Raw genomic sequence first — 25,348 nt, forward strand, 5'->3', positions numbered from 1 at the left:
CTGCCCTGGGGCTATTTCAATTTAGAAAAGAGTTGAAGACACACCCCCTTGAAAGAAAACTACACCACAATTCAGTAGCAATCCAATAATCACTGACCTCTCCTATTCTTTGTATGCTTGCCCTTGACTTGCACAGCGCTCTGCTGCCTTTTGGACTATGTTCGCGCTATACAAACACAACATACATAAATGCATACATCCAGATACACAGTGGATTGATCAAACTTCAGTGCATTTGCATAGTAGTGGCTGAGTTGATACTACTTGATCTTGTACTCAAGTTCTGGTTAATCTCCTTAATGTATAACATCTACAAAGGAATAACAGCAGGCAGCAGACCATACATTCAGAGAGTGATGTATAATTTATTATAATTCTTGATGTAGGGTGGCGCCACCCTGACCCACTCGAGGCTCCACCTCCCCCCACTGAACAAGAGTGATAGATTACATGTCACACTGCGGACCAGCAACTATACAATCTTTCATTGAGGCTTTTTCTAAAGTCGGCCAGGTCACCACACGTCTTTGGAGAAAATTTTGCAGGAAGTGAGCTTTGGTTTGATTATTTCCATGTGCAATTTGCCGTTTGGATGCTCAGTGTATAACTTCAATTCAGCGCTGAAGCGAGTCGACATTTTTGACCTTGGTGGGAACTGACACAAGGCGTCAGCTCCAAACAGAAGCAGCCCAAAATACCCTGACATTTCTAACGAAGATTGACACTGCTTTGCTTCTTTAAAAAGACATACCTCAGTCATATCCAAAGAAATGGACACAATTCTGTGCCGGATCAACTAGACATTGTGTTTAATAAAACATATAAGTTATGTGTTTGTGCCGTAACAAGGTTAACTATTTTAAAAAACAATATCATTGTAAAAAGCAGGCTGTATTGCACGACATGCAGCAAGAAGCATGATATGGTTTGAGCTAGCCAATTTTCAGTTTTATTTTGCTCTATAATGATAGCACTGGGAGCTGTCATGGCAGATGGAAATGCAACCAATTTATAGGAAATATCATATCAAGTCGACAGCCCAAGCTGTCAGCTGCTATCTTCAAAGCTGCCACTGTTGCTGCACGAATGGAAACGCATGGAGCTCATCGGGTCTGACACGTAACCTGTAGAAAGCAGAAAAGGTATTACTGATGTTACTCAGAGTCTCTCACCAGCAGCATGGCTTCATTTTTTTACACAGTGCAGCATGCAACAGTTACATTTTCATATATTTTTATTCTAAACTTTGCTCTTTCACATTAATAACAAGTTAAATCAAATTCTGGGGACTCTAAAGAGTACCTCACGCAGGTTCCTACTTTTGGAAGGCAATTAAACAATTGTAACGTTGAGTACAAGCTCTAAACCAGATAGTTTTTAACGAATATGTTTAGTTGAAAACTAGTACTTCTGGGAGCCAATCAGTGTTTTTATTTGTTCAAGTTCGGATCTTACTCCTTCTCTATAAAACATTTCTTCTTCAAGATTCGAATCAGCACAGGTTTCTTAACTCTGTTTTGACGCTGAAAAAAGTAAATGTTGCCTGGGAACACTTAGAATAGCAATAAGCAAATAAAATGATTTCGGAGTAGGTAATAATCACACACATTCAAATGGAATCACTGATAAATAAACACTGGAACAATAACCCACAGTGCTATTTAGTTAATACAAGGTGGAAAGAACAGCTCTGATACTTGACTCGGGTCAAGTTCACGCTATATATAACTCTCTAAAAAAAACATCCTAAGCACCTGGGTCAGATTTTTCAAATATTCATGCAACATAATCTGGCAAGACACCTTACTGCGCTGCGTGAAAGGTCGAGGGCAGAAATGAGCAGTAGTTAACATTATACAGCACATTCCTACTCTCTGCCTGCACTTGCATATAAACTGCTACCTAGCTCCAATGCAGGCCATGTGTCAGGGGGCTTGCTTTGTATGAAGGATTGTGAAAGAAGGGACACCTTCCGACTTGCGTTGTCTTGCATTACTCCAGATTTACTAAGCAACGCAGGGCCATGCAAGGTGGCCTTGCTTTGCTTGGTAATTTTGACATAGAGTGTTTGGTAGAGATTCTGCTTGAAAACAGAATTGTGCCTTGGGAGAACAGGACCTGTAGGCCCAAACCCGACTAGCTCAATGCCTCACCTGACTCCTAACCTTTCTAGAGTAGCAGTTGATTTCGTACAACCTAGAACATGAACATCCAGTCCCCAAGGGACCCGTGTAAACAGATCATCACCTTTGGTTCTCACTAATTCATGTCCATAGTAAACAAAGTAAGACACAAAGGAAGTTTACAATATATTTATTGAAACTATATCAGCCTATTTTGAAGCAAGTGCGCTTCTATTGGTAAACAAATACAACTTACAACAATAATCAACATTACTAGCAGGCAGGGCCGGACTGGGAACGAAAACCCGCCCTGGCAAAGTGCTCCGCCAGCCACTCCCCCCCCCCCGGCCTCGTAACAAAATCGGCCCCCAGGGGTCCCAACCGGCCCCCATCCTTGCGACTCACCGGGGATTGCCCGGTGCCCGCAACGGCCAGTCCGGGCCTGCTAGCAGGCTGTAAACAATGAACAACCCAAACATGGCAACTAATATATCTATCTAGGCCTACTCTCACTATTTGAGCAAAGGGATACATTAGTAATCTCTGGGATTAGCAGCGGACCCCATACATGGTGTGCGTAGTTAGGTGCTCGGCATCATAGGTGTAAATTCAGTTTATGCAAGGCTGCTGCCCCCCTTCGAGAAGTGGACTCTTTGCTGGATTCACATGCCTACCTCCCAAAGGGGCAAGACATGGTTTATATGATAAAAACTACTGTGTTAGAAAACTATAGATGTGCTACGATGATATATCTAAAAGGTTAGGAGATGTTGCTCTGCTCTGGCACAAGAAAATAGTACCTAGTGTTGTTCGACTTTGTAAGAAATTACTGAATCCCAAGAAGAGACTCTGAATAATAAATAATATTTGCAGCATATTTCTGAAATAATATTGTGTCACAAAAACAAATGTATTATGTGTGGCTGTGCGAAGCAGTGGCCAGTTAAAACAGCTAATAAGTGCTACAAAGGGGGAAACAAAGTGGACCCAAAAGGGAAATCACAACATCCCCTCTTTAGTCAGGAAAGTAACTTAGCAACCGACTAAATAATAAAAACACGCGCAAAAGCAAAGAAAATTCAATGCAATGCTAATTAGCATACAAACAAATTATGATCATTAACCCCATGGATGCTCAGCATATTCCCCTGCTATGCTGAGAATCCGTAAAGTGCATGTTACATGACGAGCTGGGCTCGTCATGAGCGTGCGAGGAGGCTACTTCATGACGAGCCCAGCTCGTCATGAGCGTGGAAGGGGTTAAAATAAAAAATATATAACATGAACATTTCGAAAACGTGGCCAAATTAAGGTGTACCGGCTGCACCCAAGATTTTTTCCACATAATCAATGTTTAGTGGATATAGAATAGATTTCATCTCCACAGACGATGATTCCATATTTGCCCCATTTAAAAGCTCCATGGAGCAGACATGATCCTTGTTATCAGCCGATACTGAGTAGCTGGGTGACCTGCATCCATGTAAATAGAGCAAGAGTTCAGTATTCCTTGTGCTGAAGCACCCATCTCCCTCAAACGGAGTGGCACGTACCATGCATTTTGAAGCATCCACAAGTTTGTGGAACAACTCTGAAATTGGGTCGTTATCTGACTCATTAACAAGTACATGTCCACAGGAACAGGCAATCGCATAGCCTAGAAAACATCCAGTACCCACTCAAAGGGGCACCATAGGCAATGAAACATGGGTTGTACGCAGGTGAACCAGGTGGGTCAGAATGACAATGGCCAGTCAATGTGTAGTTACCGGAGCAAAGGGACTCCAAAGAGTCGTATTATGCACTCACATTAAGCTGGTCCGGTGGTAGTTCTAGTACCTATGGGCTACGAAACAGAACATCCATTGCAGAGAAGCAAAAATAGAACCAAAGTGCTGCAAATAAAGACATAAAGGAGCTCATAAGGAGTCTGTCCACCCAGAGATCATTTAGGGAGAGAATTATGTACTCTTTGTACCCCATATAGGTGGTGGATCCACTATGCCCTGTACCTAATGCTCTAGTGGTTAAGGACTGGTTTGAGTCATGGTTCATCCTCTCCACAGCAGAATTGCCTTCTGGCTGATATGTAGAAGAGTAACGTATCTCTACACCCAGGGAAGCCATAGAATCCTTATACACTTATAAGGCAAATGCAGGGCGATGGTATAAGTGGAACGTAGTGCATACATAAGTTCCAATAAAGACTTGTAAATTTTTAATAACAGTTTAATTGTCAGCCAAATGTTTTGGCCACACCCTGAGGAACCTTGAGAAAGAATCAACTGCAAGCAGGATACATTTAGACACTCCATCTAAATTTGGAGGACCACAGTGGTCCAAATAAATGCAGCAGAAAGATTTGTTGGAAATCAACAGGTGTGTCTGCGGTGGACGAGCCACAGTGGAAGATTTAATTTGTTGATAAATGTCACAACTAAGGACATATTTCTTGTTTGGCCTGTTTATGTAAGCCACGCCACTGATAACGTTGCTGTAGCCAAAAAATTGTGGCCGCCGCACCTGCGTGTGCAGAAGCAACACCTTCATGTGCAGCTATCACTAAGGCTAGCCTGCAATCTTAGTTGGGAATCAAAAGATTGCCAACCCCTGGAACTGGTTCAAAGGGAACATTTAGTTCATGTGTATCACTGAAGTATCGGACGGGCCTGCATGCGACCCTCCTTACCTTTACTTGTGGCCCCTGGTCAACAGCAGCACTCGACTGCGTTCCTCTCAACTAAGCACTAACATCAAAAAGATGTTTAATAAAAAGGCAAGCATTTATTTAAAGGTTAAGTGAAGTTAAAGAAAGGAAGTAAGTAGGGTGTACTGCACCTCTTAACTTTACCAACACTTATTTTAAACATATCTTGCTGTAAAAGTCTAAACATTGTATAAAGTCTCCTCTAAATTAAAAAAGTGTATTTCATTAACATGCAGAACCGTTTCTCCTTATTACATCACATTATATCACTGCGATGAGAAGTATTTTTTTGTTTAAAGTGATTGTTTTCAAACATGAATTTAAAAACATTAATTCTTCCCTCCACCCTGACAACAATGCCAATTTTGAACTAAGAGTTAAGTTAGTTGTTATGTGCATTCTCTTGAGTGGCCTGGGTTCCTATTATACATGAACAACATTATAATGTATAAATCAAACACAGGGGAGGATTTTGTAAAGCGCACATCTTGAAGTTATATAGATAGTGAAGAAAATGGAGGGAAAGTGAAAACAATTGCCTGGGATCACACAATTTGGTAAAGTGGGGATTAATCCCAGGTTTTACAATTTCACATTGTGCAGTTCATCACTAGATATATATATTTCCTCTACTTCCCCTAAACCCACCGTACCACAGACACTGTTGTCCAACAGACTGTCCCAACCACCACCCTGTTGGCATCAATGCAGCCCTTGGTCACATCACAGATCAAACATTTTGGCCCCTGGGAAAATGTTTCTGAGTACCCATGACTTAGATGATATGTGTGTTTAGCTGTAAAACCCCTAGGCAAAGGGGTGCCGTTGTGTGTAGCATTAACTGCAGACAAGATATAAATCTCTATCCTGGTCATGAGTCACTATAACAACTGTTGCAGTCACAACTGAAGATTTGACTACTTCATCTGACAAAACATTCTCTACAAAATGTGGTCCCACACATTGATGACCCAATGTATGGATGGCATAAGTCAGTGGCAACCCATCTTTAAGGTCTGCCACCTTCACCAAAAGGGTTTTATGCTTTACTGTGTTTTCTTTAGAATCTTTGAATCCAATTTGGTGCCAAAAATGCAAATTGCCATTAAAAGACTGGACACAATAATACAAATATATGTGGGGAATCCAGGATTTGTGTGTTTCAGTGCAAATAATAAGACCTTCAGTTCAGCTACCTACACAGAGCAGTCCCCTAAGGACTGTGTGCATGTTTTTTGGGGTTGGGATTTTCCATCCAACGTCACATCAAGAACAGTGGGGTATGCCGCTGAATATTGGTGTTTGGTACTTGAAGCAGGTTAGGCTGAACCATCAGTATAAACAATGTATACCGATGAAGAGGCAAAATATTTCTGGGCATGGGATAGACATGCTCTTATTAAAGAAACTCCTTTGTCTGTAAAGACGGGTCAAAGACAAAGTCTACATAAACAACTGTTAAGGATACTGCCCATTGTATCATCCAAGATGTAGAGCTTTAGCTTAAGGAATGCTAGCTTTGAGGACAGCCTTCAAGGCTGGAATTGGAGTAACAACAATAATGTGTTCACTTGTGCAAGTGGCCGCTCTTTAAGTGTAGTCATCTGCACGCAGTCCGTATTTTTTCAGTGGAAGCAAAACGCATTTCTGCATTGGAATATAAATGAAATTTATATGCAATTGCCACTGTCTCACCTTCATTAAAGGTGACATAAGTAAAGCCAATAGCACCTGCAATTATACGGAAGACCAGATTTGTTGTCTTGACACATGGATGTAAGTGTTGTGTTGCAGGAAAGTCAGACTGTAGTGATCTAAGTATGTTAGTATATTCTGATGTCCTATAATAGCACAAAATATCAGGATGAATCAATTCATATAATGATTTAGGGCCACATGCATCAACATAAGGAATTGAGATTCCTATAAAAAAATGTTAAGGAATCGCTGTATAGGAATCACAATTACTTATGCATGTATCAATCGCAGAATAAATTGGGATTCCTAAACATTACCTAATAGCGATTTGCAAATTGCGAATCGCTATTAGGTACTGTCACCCCATTCATTCCTATTGGCCTATCGACCCAAAGGAATGATAGGGAATTACATTCGCAAATTGCGATTATCAAATTGGTAATCGCAAATTGCAAATGCTATTTCAAGGGTGCCAGGGGGCCTAAGGCCCCCCGATGCACCGCCCCAAAAGATAAATGTCCACATGGCACTTTAAAAAATGCACTTTAGTGCATTTTTGCAAAGAGTTTTCAAATTACCATCAACTTAAAGTTGATGGTACATAGCGTTTCCTAGGTGCACAGTTTACCTTTAGGAAAGGCTTGATGTATTGCCTTAAGGGAATCTCAATTTGCAATTCCCTTAAGTGCATTTGCAATTTAGTTTGCTAAGTCAAAGCCTTTGATGCATCCGAAAAAGCCTTTTGCAGGTTGCACACAGGCCGATTCTGCGAATCGGTCCATTTGCTACTGGAAAAAAGCTTGATGCATGTGGCCCTTAAAGCCTTGTGCATAATCAGGTATGTACATTCTGCCTAAATTAAGGGAGCCTAACAAGGATTGCTGTATCTGTAGAGTGTTTGGAGGCTGTAACAGAGCATACTTCGTAAGTTCGTAACCTAAAAATAGGACACTTAGAAGTGCTATATTAGATTTCTCAAAGTTGAATTTGTAGCCAGATTGAATGAATCCCAATATTATGCGATCCTCTCTGGACAAATGTGGGTTTAACTCATCATCCATCAGGTAGCTATCATCTAAATAGGACAATGCGTTGGGAGTTAATATCTTGTAGAATTGACACTATGCGGGCAGCAAACCGTCCAGGACTTTTCTCATACTCCACAGTAAGTTTGCACAATGACGCTGAAAGCTGAGTGCCAAGAAGGCAGTAAAGTCTCTGTTTTCTGGTGAAAAAGTTTGGCAGAAAAAAACATTGTAAATATCCAAAGTTGTTTTGTGTTTCCTACAGACTATATTAAATATAACTGCCGTACTGTATGTATTTTGAACTGCAAATGTGCTTGTATGACTGTTAAAATGCCTGTAGCCTAAGACTATGTAATATGAATGATCCAGGTCTATAACAGATTTCACAGGTTTCAATTACTCTGTCATACTCCAACTGGGAGAGTATTTCTCTAACAGGTTTAGCATCCTGTTTAATGGGATATTGTCATAACACTTGTGGGTATTATATGATAAGGGGAATCCTTATCCCAGCCAACATGATTGCAAAATAAAGCTGGGGCTAGTGCGAGAGCCCATTAAGCTCCAAAGGCTTGTTTGACTTCATCAGGTATAAGTGCAGAAAAGGAGTATCACATCTTCACCCTGTGGGGCTGTTTGGACAGACTGTGGGGGCCAATCGTTCTCCGTTAAGAAAATGTTGTGTGATAAAGTTACATTTTCCCAGAATATTACTCTAAAAGTGCGCTGTATGTCAACCTCAATTTGTATATCCAAAGTATATAATCTGTCTGGAGGGGCCACATGCCTGTCTGGGGTTTCAACTTTAATACATATATCAGGTGCTGTCACTGCAAGAAACTCCTTAAGATTCCAGCGAGTGACCACTGTTGTGCTCTTGAGGAAAGTTCTCAGTGTCTGTGTCATTCTTTGGGGTATAATTTCAACTTTCTTCTTCTGAAATTGGGGTTTAAATTGAAGTGATTTTTCCTCCTTTAACTTGACGTCAGATGAGTGCTGTGAGTCCCTCTTCGGTTTCACATACTCTTTCTGGCTGCAATCAGAATGCCCTCCTCTCTTGTATTGCTTTTCTGGTGAGTCCTGAAAGGAACGAGAAGGACAAGTAACAGAAAGCTAATACCTATCAGGTGCTTTTATTTGTATGTGATCATGCAAAGTGTATCGTCTGTCAGAGGACTCCGGAGGTGGAGATCCTCCTTGAGATTTAACTTTTTCTTTAGGTCTGGGTTTGTCCCATCATTTTTTAACAAACTCCAGGTTTGGCTTTGAAGTATCCTTGTTGGCACTAGGTTTGCCAAGTTGTGGTTTGCTGGGTACCCAAATTATTGTGTCCTATAGAAGTATATACTTCAGCAATAATTCTAGATAGCTCATGTTCATGGTTGAGTGGTGCAACCTTCGCAAACTGTTGGCGTATAGCCAGAGAAGCCGCTTCACCTTTAATGTTAGACAGAATCATTGCAGAGACTACTGCAAAGTTTCCCATTAGTTTCAACCCCAAATCCAGGGCAGCAGCTGCCCCGTGTTCATTCTGTATTTGCTTTAACACCTCCGACAAGACTTACATAGACAGAGTACCATGTGTTAGTTTCAAGTTTCAAGTTTAACATTTGTATAGCGCACTACTCACCCAGAGGGTCTCAAGGCACTTGAGGGAGGGGGGTATTTTATTTATCGAATATCCAAGTTTTTAGTTGTTTTCTGAAGGATAGGTGGTTCTGTGTGAGGCGGAGGTGGGTGGGGAGAGAATTCCAGGTTTTGGCCGCTAAGTAGGAGAAGGATCTTCCTCCCATGGTGGATCTATGGATGCGTGGAATTGCGGCGAGGGCTTGATTGGACGATCATAGTTGGCGGGTGGGGGTGTAAAAGGACAGGCGCGTGTTGAGGCATTCGGGTCCAAGGTCGTAGAGGGCTTTGTGTGCGTGGGTGAGGAGACGGAACGTTATTCTCTTATTGACGGGGAGCCAGTGGAGGTCTTTCAGGTGACTGGAAATGTGAGCTTGGCGGGGGATGTCTAGTATGAGTCTGGCTGAGGCGTTTTGGATGCGTTGGAGTTTTTTCTGTAGTTTGGCTGTGGTTCCGGCGTAAAGGGTGTTTCCGTAGTCCAGTCGGCTTGTGATCAGTGCGTGGGTGACCGTCTTTCTTGTTTCGGTGGGGATCCAACGGAAGATTTTTTTGAGCATACGTAGGATGTTGAAGCATGATGATGAGACGGCGTTGACTTGTCTGGTCATCGAGAGGGAAGAGTCCAGGATGAAGCCTAGGTTACGTGTGTGGTCTGTTGGTGTGGGTGCGGTTCCCAGGGCCGGTGGCTACCATGAGTCGTCCCAGCCGGAGGGGGATGAACCTAAGATGAGGACTTCCGTTTTGTCCGAGTTCAGTTTTAAACGGCTGTTCTTCATCCACTCGGCTACTTCTTTCATCCCTTCGTGTAGGTTGGTTTTGGCGGTGTTTGGGTCTTTGGTGAGGGAGAGGATCAGCTGGGTGTCGTCTGCGTAGGAGATGCTGTTGAGGTTGTGTTGGCGCGCGATGGATGCGAGGGGACTCATGTATACGTTGAAGAGGGTGGGACTGAGTGATGATCCTTGTGGTACGTCGCAGATGGTATAGACAGCGGCAAAGACTGTGCCCAAAGTGGCACTGTCACATATTATGGGGAACATCCCATGGGGTAAGCACAAAGTCAATATCCGGTGCATGTCTTATGGTCCCAAATGGGAAACACAGCTTCAATTTGATACATTATTTTGGTGATCCAAAAAATTATTTCTTCACAGCTTGTGAGAATTTTGCCCATAACTAAATGAACAATTATAGGACTCATCTTTTTCACAGCTAACAATTGAGCCTTTCCTGCCAAGCCTACACTTGCTGGGACAGCCATCAAGGTGTGCATAACATACTGAGTTAAGCCTCTATATAGTCTAATTAGACCATTGTAAATTTGTTATAGTTCATTAACATTAAGACTTCATTACTAATGGGACGCATGCATACTGGTGCAAGTACATGTATAAGGTGACTTGAAATAGGCTCTGTATTGCTGCAGTAGGTTAACATTAGTGTATTCGTGAAATGTGCCTGAATTACAATCAACAGCAGGAAAATTGACCCAAGAGTAAAAGACTTCCAAGGCCATGCAAAGCTACATGAAAAAACGCAGAAAGTCTGCAATTGTCTGCAATTGGTATAGGTTGTGGCTGTGCCATTAGAAAAAATGGATATAAAGTGCAAAAAACAAATCCGTTTAAAGGTTCAACCTTGAACAACCAACAGTAAAAATTAGGTTCTTCCAAAAAATACTGTGGTGGATATATCCCCAACACTACAAACGTCCCCGGTGGTAGGTGTGAGGGTACTAACGGCATACACAAGAACTACTCAGGAGACCCGCTGAATAGGCACCAAATCCTTACTGGTGGTGCCATGTTGCAGGGATCCTGCTTGGAAACAGTACTGTGCCTTGGGAGAACAGGACGTAAGACTGTACATATAAAGTAGTGGAGCACGGCGATAGCCTTCTTGGCTTAATGCCATGCTCTACTACTTTGGAAAGGCAGGTCTGCACTGTATTTACAACAGTATGCTGCAGCCCTGTGTTTCCCCCTGCGCTGCTTAGTGCCATTGCAGGCATCCTTGCACCATAGTGCAGGGGTGCCTGTGTTGTGGGAATGGCTGTTTATGTGCACCAAGGTGTTCCTTCCTGCCCATAAACAATCATAAATGGTGATTTGGAACCTCTATGTGTGCTGCTTTGTGCTGCACAAAGATCTCTGATATAAATCCCTTCAAAAATTTGAAACCACTTTAGGATGCGCATATTTCAGGAGCATAGTTTTGCACATAGCATTGTCATCCTTGCCTTGAAGCCCGTTTGCCATTATACATTAACAAGCTCTGACCTACTGGGGCCTGAATGTGGAACAATCTTTGTTTTACTTTTCTGGAGCCTTAAAAGCATTTGGTGGCACAATGCAGGTGCATCGAGGACACTCTGAGTTGCTATATTTTTATTGGATCTTCTTATCGGACTAGTCATTCTGGGCAGAGTAGGCTCTTGTGGAACTGCATAAAAATAGATCCAGTCCTAGCCTTGTGCTTTGTGGAGACTAGGAATAAGGATAGGGGGCGAGATAGAGAGAGGGATAGAGAGAGAAAGAGAGAGAGAGAGAGAGCCTTATAAAGTTTTTTGTCAGTGTCTCTGTGTTTGTGTTGTACTGTTTAATGTAGGGCAGTGGTGCTGCCAGATCATTAATGTAATTTGGGGGCTTATACATCAGATCATTTGGATGCTACAAAAGCAGTGGATACCACTAACATTGCTATATTTGCAGAAGGACCAGATAGTGATGATGGCAAATGAATTCCAAATTGCCAAGAAAAGTGAATATCTGGGTCAACATAATCAATACTTGGGGCCAGATGTAGGTAGCCAAATACCGGTCTCTAACGGCCGATTTCGGCCGTTACCGACCGGTATTTGGCTTTTGACATGTAGGTGGCTCGGAATTTACAGAATCGGTATATTTACCGATTCGGTAAATTTACCACTTCGGTATTTTTCCGAATCGGTAAATATACCGATTCTGTAAATCCATATGTAGGTGGCACAGTTTGCAGTGCCACAGGCCCTTAGGAGTTCTTATTTTACCACCCAATCCTATTGGGTGGTAAAATACCAAATTCCTGTGTACATGCACATCTGTGCATGTACACCTGTGCCACATGGCACACAAGCCTGCAATTGGGGTGCTACAGGGTATCAAAGTGACACCCCGTTCCCCCGGCCAGGATTCGGTATTTACCGATTCGGTAAATACCGAATCGGTATTTCCCATTGATTCTTATGGGCTTCAAGGCCGATAGGAATCAATGGGAAATACCGATTCGGTATTTACCGAATCGGTAAATACCGAATCTTACCGATCCGGTAATTGCAAAATAAAGATTACCTACATCTCTCTGCTTCCTATTTACCTACTCTTAAATACGGATTCGGTATTTAAGAGTAGGTAAATCGGATTACCTACATCTGCCCCTGATGTCTTAGAGTCAAATCTTAGCTTCCAAAATGACATAATCACCACTGAGGAGTACATATTGCCCATATATAGAAGCCACCCTACATATCGACACTCCATAATTGTACCATTTAAACTTTTTAAATCTCTAAATTGGCCCAATGGAATTCAATCAGTGAATCAATCGGATCCGAATTTGTATAGTGCAGCACTGTCACTCAGTGGTATCTGGGCGTTGAGGTTGCCGTGTCTTTTTCGAAAAGCCAGTTTCTTTCTGAAGTCCGCCATGGAGGGTGCTGTTTGGACGTGGAGGGGAAGGTCGTCCCAGGTCTTGACAGTGATATAGGAGAAGGAGTTGCCCCCATTGCAGCTAAGACGGATGAAGGGTGTGTGCGTGAGCGTGAGTGAGGCCGAGCACAGGTGTCTTGCTGGCAGATAGAAGTTCAGTTGATGGTTAATTTAGGGTGATCGTTGATCCTGTAGGGCTTTGAATGCGTGCATGAGGCTCTTGAACTGGCATCTCTTCCAGATGGGGAGCCAGTAGAGATTCCTGAGGTTGGGAATGATGTGAGTGGATTTGGGGAGGTCCAGGATGAGTCTGTCTGGGGTGTTGTGTATGGGCCGGTGCATTCTGAGGGGCTGATTGGAAATCTGGCATAGAGGGATTTGCCGTAATTGAGGCAGCTGGTGACAAGGGCCTGTGTGGTGTCTTCCTGGTGCTGATTGGGAGCCACCTAAAGATTCTGCCGAGCATGCAAAGGGTGTGGAAGCAGATGCCTGTGACTGTGTTGACTTGACCTTTCATGGTCAGTTGACTGTCGAGGATGATGCCCAGGTTGGGTACATGGTATGTCTGTGTGGCTGTTGATCCACTTTCTGTTGGCCACCTCCTGTGGTCCCATGCGGAGACGTCCTTCCCGAAGACTGGCACTTCCATTTTGTCAGAGTTGAGTTTGAGGCATTTGTCTATTATCCATTTGGTGGCGTTGGTCATGGCGTTGCAGAAGTTGGTTTTGGCGCTGGTGGGATACTCAGTGAGTGCGCAGATTACTTGTGTGTCGCCTGCATAGGAGATAATGTGGAGTCATGAGATCTTATGACGTCTGAGCGGAAGGTCATGTAGATGTTGAACAAAGTGGGGCTGAGGGGCGATCCTTCAAGTAAGCCTCAGATGATGCGCTTGGGTGCAGAAGTGTAGGGATGCAGTCAGATACTCTGTTTACGTCGATGAGGGTGTGGTGGGAGACAGTGTTGAATGCAGCAGAGAGGTCGAAGAGGATCAGGGCCCACAGTTTCGAAGGTGGTTGAGGAGAGGTCTGATGTTGTCTGTGGACTCAATCAATGCGATCTCTGTGTTGTGGTTGGCCCAGAATCCTGATTGAGTAGTGTTGAGTAGGTGGTTTTGTTCCAGCTATTCAGTGAGCTGTTGGTTGATGGCTTTCTCTAGTACTTTGTCAGGGTAGGGGAGCAGGGAGATCAGTCTGTAATTGTTGTGGTTCCTGGGGTTGGCAGAGGGTTTCTTTAGGAGGGGGCTGTCCTCTGCATGTTTCCATCTGTCCGGGAAGGTTGTTGTGGTGATGGAGGTGTTGAGGATACTGATGAGTTCCGTGTTGATAGAGCTGGTTGAAGAGGTGGTGGGGGCAGGGTGGATGGACAACATGACAGCTGTGGTGGTTTGAGTGGTGAGCGGGGACCAGGTGGTGATCGTTCGTTGGTGTTCGCTGGTTGGTTGAGGTTATCTAGGCTGTGAGTGGTGGGTTGGGAATGGAAGTTGTTGTCAATGGTGGCAATCTTGCTCTGGAAGTGGTCTGAGAGGGTGTGACAGAGTTCATGGGTGGGATGGATGCTGTTCTCTGTGACTGTCGGGTTGGAGAATTCCTTGACTATTTTGAAGAGTTCCTTTGTGTGGTTAATGTCAATAAATCCAGTGGTGGCTATGTCAGATCAGTACATGAATGAACATTCACAGTCGCCTCTGGACTATTAGCCACTGCTCCAGGGCATGAAAACGTGAAGCAGGAGGCTGCAATATCAATCAAATATGAACCTTCTCACAAGGCAGAACAGGAAGAGGTCAAAGCCCTGTTGGCTGTATTCATGTGCCCCTACTTGTGACTCGTACCTGATGTGAGTGATTGGGGTTGTGTGTTTCTTGTTGTCTATTTCTTTCCATTCAGAGCTTTGTGCAGTGTAAAGTATTATTGTGCCTACTCGCAGTTGCCAGAAATATCCACAATTTATGACCTTATTTCTATTCTCACCCTCGTCTACATGCTTGCAAGTGAGGGGGGAAATAGACCTACTAGGGTTAAATACAAGCAGTGTGTATATGATTACCTTCCATTTGTAAGCGTACACACATGAATAGGCTTACTATTATGTGTGCTGACATTTATGAATATACTTTAACTTTTGTGAATCGTTTGTGAGATTGAACAATGATCACCACAAAAAATAAAATTCCCCACTATTTTATGAAAGGCTACTGCATTGACCCAGTGCTCAATTAAGGTATTTAAGGCATGAATCTGAGATTTTGGCCATATGTTGGCTTAATTGTTGGTCAGTCAACTTATCACTTATTAAACTATATTATTAAACTATATTTAAAGAGTTAATGAGTTAATCAAATGCCATATGAAATTTAATAAATGCCCTCCCACTTTTATGGAGCACAAGTAAGCACATAATATTCATAATATTTCGGAGCTGGATGTGGTTCACTTTAACTAACACACTCAGCATCTCCAATTATTTTTTCTTGCCATGCTTGGGTTCAGATGCAACATAAATTCCTACACACTTGGGTTGCATATTTTGAATAGGTTTTGCAACTTTCATATATTTACCTTATTTGCCGTCACAAATATTTTATTTTTACATTTTCTGTTGCAGAGCACTGAAAGTAAATGATGGAAAGTGCTGACAGATGTGCTTTCGCACAGCCTGGCTTGATGTCTGTTTCTTCACATAAATATTTATATAAATGTGGAAGAAAGTAACATTTTCTTCTGAGTGGCAGGTGGAATAAAAGTGTTCAATATACTGAATGTTTGCTTTGCTACAGAAAAAACACATTATTCGAATTTATGCAAGCTATTTTATTGCAACTGAGCGGTGCTGCTACATGAAATATTTTGACCTGACTGCTACAACAAGTTTTAATAATCAGAGACTTTACACTGATCATTAACTCTGCATGTGTATAGCTAGGCTCAGAAAGCACGATATTTTTAGTATTTCCTCCTTGTTGGTGTAATGGAGATTGTGCGTGCGTATGATTTTTTTGTACTCCGTGAGCTATTGCCACAAAGAACAATAAAGTCGTCGAAAATAATTTTTCCTTCTTGTCCTGCGTCATCACTGTAGTCGCTAATTTATGTAAGTATTATCAGCCTGATTCATGTAGCTAACAGCGCTCGCAAAAGGGCCAGATTCTGAGAATCCTTTGCGAGTGCGATTTTTGCATTTGGTATTCATGATCCCAAATGCAAAAATCGCTATTTAAGAATTAGCAAATATGCGAGGAATAGCATTTAAGGAATCTCTATTAGAGATTCCTCAAATGCTATTCATGACACATTAAAAAATTGCGATTTTTCACTTTTGGGGCCGCTATTTACCGAGAGGTCAGACCTCTCGGTAAATAGCAAAAACTCAGAAAAATGCTTTTAAAAGCATTTTTCTAAGTTGCATGTTGCACACACACATGTCCTTTGGACATGTGTGTGCGCAACACCTGTTCAAATGTGCATTTTAGGGGTGCTACAGGGTGTCCTTTGGACACCCCTGGCACCCTTAAAATCGCTATCTTATTTGCGAGTAGCAAATTGCTACTCGCAAATAAGGGATACTCCCCATTCATTCCTATGGGCCTCTTGGCCCATAGGAATGAATGGGGAGTTTTTGCGAGTAGCAAATTGCTACTCGCAAATAAAGAACATGTAGGAATCGCTATTTATTTAGCAATTCCTACATGAATGCCGTTTTGCGTGTCCTCAATAGCGAGTCGCTATGATTCGCTATTAGGGCCACGCAAAACGGCCCGTACATGAATCAGGCTGTATATTTATTTATTTAGGAGTTGTGATCTGTACTGCGTGTCAACTCAGGGTCTCTTCAGACCATTCACGTGGTAGATGAGCAGTGGAAACATGAAGGGCTTCATTTAAGAGGTTTTGATGTAGGGCAGCGCCACAAGTAATCTTGCTGCGCTACCCTACGTAAAAACAAAAGGACACAAATTAATCGTATGTATGTGATTCAGCGCATTTCTTTCCTTTTCGCCAGCGCTGGCGCACAATTAGCTGCCATGGGCCAACGCAGGCACCCTGGCACCCTAGTGCAAGGGTGCCTGTGTTGCAGGGTGATTGATTTTGTGCAGGAAGGGACACCTTTCTGCACAAAATCAATCACAAGAGGCGATTTCCTTTTTCTATGTGTGGTGCATGTATGCAGCGCACATATAAAGTAGAAAGCACAAGGAGAAGTAAAAACATTTCTCCTTGTTGTGCCTTCTTAATGCCACCCTTGAACCTCCTTTACGCCACCCCTGGGGTGGTGTTAGGTTGTGACGTATTCCCAGTTTTACGACTTCTGGAAATTTGTCAGATTCCACGGGTGTTGCATGGGAACACCCACAGTAACTCCCATGGAATGTCCCTTTCACGCAGTTTTCTGTATGAAAGTGGCCCATATTTATTAAGCCTTCAAAAAACCATGTAAAGTGGCTTTTTATGACCTTATAAATATGCAGTGGCACATTGCGCCACAGTAACGTAAAAAAAGTGAAGTTCCAGCTGCACAAAAGTGCTGGTAGGGCTTTAGAGGCCCGGGGTTTATATAGCTTGGATATTAGACACAGCGAGGATGTGGGATGGCTTAAAATGGATCATGTTTCTGAGTACTGGCCACAAACACATTTTTGAAGAATGTGATCGCTCACACACCTCTAAGCATATCTCATTTTACTGGTGTGATTAGAGATTCATGGCTCGGATAGCTCATTGGTAACAGGATTTTAAAAGGGGTCGTTTTCTGAATCTCTTTAAGGTGGGGCCATGTGAGGCCATTTCAGACACTTCTGGTCAATGATCAAAGCTTTCGACAAACACTTGTGCTTCACCTTTATGGAGATCACCCCCTGATTTCTTGCCTTGATATAGCCTGGTAAGTCACTTACGATCAGCATCATATTATTTTATGTATGGGGACATGATGAGATGCGGCTTCCCGAGTATAGATATATTTTTGCCAAAATCTGCCAATAGGATTGTGTACCACCCTTAAAACATAGGACTCTGTTTTGCAGTGAGGCAGTGAAATGATTTCAGTGCTTAGTAAACATAGTCAGATTACCTGATATTCAGGCAAAACCTGACTACTTTTCCTAGATTATCTGGAATTTCCATACAACATTTAGAGCAAACCCAAGTGAATCACATGTTCTTTTACTTTATAACATGCAATTGACTACACAGTCATTCATTAATTTATTGATTCTGTGTACTGTTTTATGGCTTTATTTTAGGTGGTACAATGGCGAAGAACATAACATTATTGAAATGGGTAGGGCTTTTCTAGGTTTTCTTGGTGATATTAGGGAATGATGAATTTGCAGTCACGTGGTAGCTACAGAGCAAAATTAAGGGAAGGACAAAGCAAGGACACCAAGGGTTCCTGGAAGCAGTAGTGGCTCCTCAAGGGAGTGCTGCCGGGCATTGGGGCGGGTGAGGGGAGGGCCAGAATAGGGCTAGTAAACTCCGGCATACGGCCAAATGGAGGTAAGTAAAGAAATTAATAAATCAAACGAATTCCATTGCGCACGCTGTAACGCCAAATGGTGCGCACCCGGCGAGACGTGCTATCAACGATACCCGTATCTCCTGCGAACCCCAGCGTTATAAAATCGCGGCAACCAAAGACGGCTTTACACACCGCCAGCCCAGTTTTCTGGATTTGATCCGACATTATCCAAATCGGTACACATAAGACGTACCTCTAGTACGCTCATATTTTGTGAAATACCCGATCCGGACCGGCTTGGAAATATCACGGGTTCCCCGACCTCGCCCTTCATGATCATTTAACAGCCCTGAAGAGTCACGGGTTATCACCCTTCTTGATGAAACACGTGTCGGCTGGTCTCATGTTCCTAATATATGTATTCCAATAAAACGACACAAAAAGAACACATCTGTACGACTCCATCTTTGTTACTTGTTGGTGATCATTCAAATCACACTTATTTGTTGTGTGCATCGGACCTTGCTTACAATTATGGGAAAAGGTGATGCATCTGCAGATAGGTGATCCTAATAAATCAGAGAGAGAAATGTATGTATCTCTGTAAATCCATGTTACCTCCAAGTAATTATACAGTGCATACAAGATAACATCGCATCAGCCTACCTATTCAAATAAAAAAATATTCCTGAAGGAGCTCAATGTAAAGCAATGAGTTGTAGCATCACCCAAGTCAGAATGCATAAAATGCCAGTAAACAACTATTTTAATTCTTCTCATTATATGTGGGTAGCATCTGGAACAACATAACACCTGGATAGGTAGATTTCACATCACTTCTTTCCACTGAAACATGAAATAAAGAGTTAGGTATTCAAAGAACACATGAACAATCATCAATAAATATATATGCCTTCATTATATAAAAATATCAAACTCATCGTGCCTTCAAACCTATTAACAATTTTTTTTTCCTCTGCCGTCATCTAAATACAACTCTACATGATCATGAATGGTTCCCTAACAGCCGCGGCCTGTGCAGGTAAGAGCGGTGAGGCCGGCTTGGGAGTATTTCAAAGGAAAATGGAGATGGAAAATTAAATAAATAATTAATTTTCCCTCATCATCGTACGTCAAAATCCCCCCTCGCCCCCCAGCCGACCCCACTGCTCTTACCTGCATGGGCTGCGGCTGTTTCCCAATCACCCTTAAATGGCAAAAACGGTGAAGGCTAAGTTATTCAGTATTTCTTCTCTATTAAAACAACCCAGATACACATCCTCTGTAGAAAAATAAGGTGTGCATATTCTTATGAACCATAGCACATGAGTCAATGGTATTCCATGTAAGTGCTAGGCCCAGGAAGGTATGGATGTAAAATTGTGTCCTTCCTTGATCAATGCTTAAATCATCCTTTTGGAAAAGAAATCATTAAACTGCACAGTTAAAAATGTGTATGCATTTAATGTTTTTGAAAGTATTAATGCAAAACTTTTTAGAAATGGATTGGTTTTATTGACCATGTGTTCTTAAAAGGAGAGGTCTGCGTCGAGGGTCGGCGAAGTGTTTCTGCATTAACTGCTAGCAGGAAGGTGAAACCTCGCGGGTACATGATATACAACAAAACTTGAATCTGAGGCTGTTTGGTGTTGTAATCAAACAGGAGGATTTCTGTCTTTGGTTCAGGTTAGATAGATGCTTGTTATGAAGATTTTGCATTATGTTGCATCAGGTTTTGAGTCACTGTATGTCTGGGGTTGATGGCATTTGAGATAGAGTTATGGTCTTCAGCATATTAATGGATCTTGATGTCGATCTTGGTAACTAAGGATCCAAAAGATTCTTCGTATAGTTTTAATAAGGTAATGGACAGGAAGGCTCCCTGTGGTAGGTCAAATCATTCAGGGGTGTGTTGGTGAAACCCATGGTTTGTAACAGGTTAGTCACTCAGGGGTTAACCGGATCAGCTTCAATGTGAACAAGAACAGTGAGGTGAACGATAAAGTGAATTATTTGATGTTATGCAGCCATAAAGACACACACCCACCATGTGCAATACCAACTGCATGGAGAGTCCAGCTCCAGCCTGTATTAACTCCTGGATAAGGCAACTACAAGATGGCGCCCCACCAACGGCAATGGTGTGCTACACAAATACATGATTACATAGATATTTGAACATCGGTTATCTAGCATGTATGGCTAATTTAAAATTATAAACGTTGAGCAAACAGACATAGTTAACAACTGGCACAATTGAGCAGATACTGACCATTTTTGTCTACTGGTGAATACTGGAAACTTCTTCTCATGTCCTCCAGAGACAGGCCATGTGAGGTATTTGGCTCATTACTGTAAAACATAGAAGATATTCATATTATTACAAAATCAGGAGTGAAAAGCACCTTACAGTATTCTCAGTTGCCTTAGAAATACTTTCTAAAAGCGAATGCGAAATGTAGCATTTTACAGTTGAATTTGCTTATACCAGTATAATGCTGCCACAGCTCAAACGTGAGAGAGAGAACTGCTTTGCCACAGTTTTCATGCCACACAAAATACATTTTCAAAGTGCCAGGAAAATGTATGAGGGCACCTTACCTTTTACGTACTTTAAGCAGTAACTCAATAAGCAAATGGCATGAATGCTTAAACAGCAACAGGCTATCAGCTTTTGAAAAATTAGCCATTCTGACCAAGACCGTTACGCATGCGCCCCTCCCCCACCCATACCACTGCGCCTGCCCGCGCGGATGTTTACACATGAGGGCACTTGGTCTCTAGGCAGGTGTGAGTGTCACCTCAAGTGTGCTAATGCAGCCTTCTCAGGTGGCATCGGAGCTGACAGGAAACCGAGGACAGGCTCATACACCTATTTCTCCTCACTCGATTTATTTCACAGGTATTTTAACAGCCCAAGCAGCAAACGACGTTTCAGAAGTGAATGATGGTTTCATAGCTAATTATCGCAGGAAGTGACATTTGTACTAGCGTTTCACCCGAGTTCGAAAGATTCTGCAGGCATGCGGCCTTCTCATGTTTCCTGATGCCAGCTGCTGTCTCATGGCAGGTAAGGTGAGCTTTGTTTTGTTATGAGCTACTTGGTACAGCAGAATTCGAGTGCGTTGAAGGGATGTTCAAAACTGCATTTTATTTTTTCAACATTAGAAGCTTTCTGACATTTGTAGTTTCTTCAAAGGGCCTAGAACATACAGTAACAATATAAGACAAATGCGTTTCACTTCTTTCAACATTCACGGGATTAGGTAAGTGAATGTTAAAAGACTCTTTCTTGTTGGATTCATATTTACTTTTCTTTGAATTGGCCTTTCTTGATGCTTCCTTAAGCTATTACCATTTCTCACAGGAAGGAAAGAACCAGGGATGTAACTCTGCCTACCATCTGCCTCCTCTTTCATCCTGGGATTAGTTATTCTGGTTGTTTTCATTTGAAGAACCCAAGTTATTTTTTAAGTTTCAGCATTCGTTTCAAAAAAGGCAATAACATAATGATCAGATTCATACATTTCTCATATTGGCAAATTGTGGTAGTTTTTCCAAAGATCAATGACACGGTTGAAGAGGCATTCTGTATGTAGTTGTCTGCAAATATCCTCCTGTCTGCGAGTGAGTCTCCCATTTATAGGTTCAATGGATTTCATTCCTCTGTTTAGACTGGGGCGGAATTTCAATTACGTCGGAGTAATCAGAGAAATATCTGTAATTCTGCGTTATTCTTTAATGCCGATAATAACACGTTGACGTTCAGAGTAATTTGGGAGGGGAAAATTCTACAGCAACAGCACGTTTGCTAATCGTACTCTGTTGCATTTAGCGCTATATTTTTTTTGCCTCAAATGTTTCTTTGCGTCCATTTTGGGTGTAAGGCTGCATTTTTGCACTATGAAAATAGTGTTAAATGTAGAATTTTTCTTCTTTTGTAAATCCGTGTAATCTCACGACATTTTTAGAGTAATTCTGCTTAAATATGCTACACAGAATTACAAGAGGTGCATCCACCCCTATTTCTGAGTAAGACCCAGCCTGAGAGAAACACACTGACTGCACCACAAGCAACTTCCATAACATGTGCATATTTTTTTTAGCCAGCTCTCTGCAGGCTAAACAAAAGCGATAGATCACTGATTTTTCCTGGGCCAAAAGAAACTCTTTGAAATTTAGGACCTCATTACGATGTCTATCGGAAAGCATTCCAACTGACTTCTTGTCAGAATCGTTTCCGACTGACTCGGGTTCGGGGAGGCTGACCGACCGATTACCATGTTTCCAAACACCATTCGGTCAGATTCCCTCCCATTGACTTCAATGAAAGCCTGTGTTCCGACCGACAACACAGGCTCCCATTGAAAAAATGGGGTGGTTGCGGAAAACCTTGCACCCTGTGGCGGGTACTCTATGGTGCCTGCCACATTGTGCATGGTTGGAAAGAGTGGTCCCATGAGTAACCTCACGGGCCCCAACCGGAGGCCTCTGCGTAAAGGGGAGCCTGCTATGGGCCCCCAAAGTCAATTTCCGACAGCCGTTTCGTGTTCAGACAGACCGATGCGGAAAGGCTGTCCGAATCCAACATCGTAAAACGTCGGTCGGAAATGCGGTCCATAGACCTGTACAATTCGGCTCCGACTGACTCGCAGTCTCCGAATGCCGGTCAAAACCGAGTTGGAAAGACCGAACAGTTACCTTTCTATCATAATCGGTCAGTCGGAAATGTTTCTAAGTCGGTGGGAAACATATTTTCCAACACAGGTTAGCAAAATCCGAATGCCGTTCGGAGCCTTTTGATCGACATCGTAATGAGGCCTTAAGTGTTTCATAACTTGTACCACAGACACCAACATAGGCCGGCACGTCATTGTTGAATGATGTGTTTCAAAGTGTTCTTTTGTGGTTTGTCAAGGCAGTTTGTGCATAAGTGGGGTGCATGTACATATATGCAAAGTCTTGGGCAATTATGTGTTAATCTTACAATGGTGGTTACAAGGTCGGTGTACGACTTTGCTGGGACATAAAAGTCCAGTGCATGGAACAGACATGTACTGCAGCGCTAAGTGCCCAACTGTACTGTTGTCTTGATCCCTAATGCTGATTTTCATTCCATAGGTGACGTTGGATCATGCATGTGCACCATGACATCTGTCTGTCTAATGAATTACAGCCTTGTTGTACCAGGAGGGGTGCCCACGATTCTGCCCGCATAGTTGTAGAAGATTACCACCTTCACCAGGAGTTAAGCAGCACAGGCGTGGGGTGGCTGCATTCCGTGCAGTGATCAGTAGTAGTGAACAGGACCTTTTTACAGAGAGTCACTAGAGTGAGGTCTAAAAGCTCACTCAGCTTTGTACAAGTAACAATTCTGCTGCTGTATGCCTAATTCACCCTTGGCCTACATCAGGTAGATGTGGCTTGCTTCATAACATAGGAGTGGTGACTGCGTTAGTTGTACGTGTGCCTGGAAAGGCCACAGTGCAAGGATGGGGCAGTACTGTGCAGTACGTGTGTGGTTAGAACATGTGCGGGGTGTATATATGCCTGAGAAAAATACATTAGATGGAAGATGTAGTGCTGTGCAGTAAGTGCAAAGGGACTGTATGTGCTGGTTGTTTGTGTGCTTGTGTGAAGTAGAATACATAAAGGGCGAAGAGCTGTGCAGCTTGAACATAGTGCGTGAGTGTGTGCTGGCAATGCATATAAGCACACCCAGGTTAAATATAGGAAATCTTCAGTACTGAAGAATTTATGCAGACTGCAAGTGTATACTGTATACATTATGTACTGGTAAATCTACAAAATATAGGGATGACTGTAAGTGCGTGGGGAGTGTGCACTTAGTAAATATGTTTGCAATGGAATATTGTATGGAGGACTCTGGGTTCCACTTTGGGAAGCCCAGACTTGCCTAGTAAAACATGATGAGGAGAGGAATCATCCCAAGACAGATTTGTGCATTTCTGCATTCCTGTGAGCTGGGTGGGGACACACTGGTGGGAAGGAAGAGACCCTGTATTTTGAGAGATGGTGGTCGGGCCTTGTCCTACCTGGCCTCCTTTCATTCGAATAAGCTTCCTCTCAACATTTGATCTTCCACTAACTTTACCAGCTTTAAAAAACTGCTAAACACCTGGCTATTTTAAAAGTTATGATTTAGGACAGCGCCTAGAGACTCCTTCAGGGGTGAGTTGTCGCACTATACTGAGTTCACTTAACTAACACTCTTTACATCTCAAAACACTGTTCTTTGATTCAGTGATACGTCTCAAGGAAGGGCCTGTATACAAATCAGGGAGGTGAGATAGGGCTGATAGGAAATCAGAAACAGTAGGCCAGGGGTTCTGGGATTAACCCTTTAATGCGCATATCACTGTGGCTGTCATCCAGGTGCAAACTCTGATCACTCCCATAAATGATGTTCTGATCAATCAGCTTCAGAGTCATGCTTACTGTGACAAACATCTTTCATGAAGGAAAATGAAAAGGAGAAGTGCCAACTTCAAAAGAAGCAGAACGCCAATGTTGGACCTAGCCCTTTCTGCAGGACCACCCACAAACCTTTTTTCTTCTCCCCTCCTTTTTTGCTGAGTTCATTTTTGCTGGCTTTAGGATTCTGGGCACTTTACTGCTGCTGACCAGTGCTAACATAGGCATATCCCTAACTGGCATGTTTAGTTTACCTATACTTCCCTAATAAAGTTCATTACATGTGCCCCGGGGTCTGTACATTTAGTGCTACTAGTTGGCCTGCAGTACTGATTGTGCCACCCACTTCAGTAGCCTTTTAAAATATGTGTCAGGCCCGTCACTGTAAGGTTTAAACTGCTATTTCGACCTGGCCAGTTAAACCACTAGCCATGCCCAAACTTTGCTTTTTAATACACAGAGTCAATTTTTGAGTTTGACATGTACAGGTAGTAAGAAATACTTACATTTGTTTTCCATTATTGCAAGACATGTTTTGCCCATAGGCTAGCACTAAGATTACCGTTTACCATCTTATAAGTGTAATTTCCA

At 42.6% G+C, this 25,348-nt stretch overlaps 1 protein-coding gene across 2 annotated transcripts in view; it reads right to left on the reverse strand.

The window, feature by feature from the left end:
* Positions 1-345: 345 nt before the first annotated feature.
* Positions 346-25,348, reverse strand: part of TNNI3K (TNNI3 interacting kinase) — a 2,668,544-nt gene continuing 2,643,541 nt past the window's right edge. For both annotated transcript variants that reach the window (XM_078668672.1, XM_078668665.1), the window contains 2 exons: positions 20,595-20,674; positions 346-1,124 (listed from right to left, as the gene is read on the reverse strand). In XM_078668672.1, coding sequence (XP_078524798.1) covers positions 1,048-1,124; positions 20,595-20,674 — 157 coding nt within the window. In that variant the 3' untranslated portion in view covers positions 346-1,047. The remainder of the gene's footprint in view (positions 1,125-20,594; positions 20,675-25,348) is intronic.

This window comes from Lissotriton helveticus, chromosome 1_2 (assembly GCF_964261635.1).
Source record: "Lissotriton helveticus chromosome 1_2, aLisHel1.1, whole genome shotgun sequence".
Classification (NCBI taxonomy): Eukaryota; Metazoa; Chordata; class Amphibia; order Caudata; family Salamandridae; genus Lissotriton; species Lissotriton helveticus.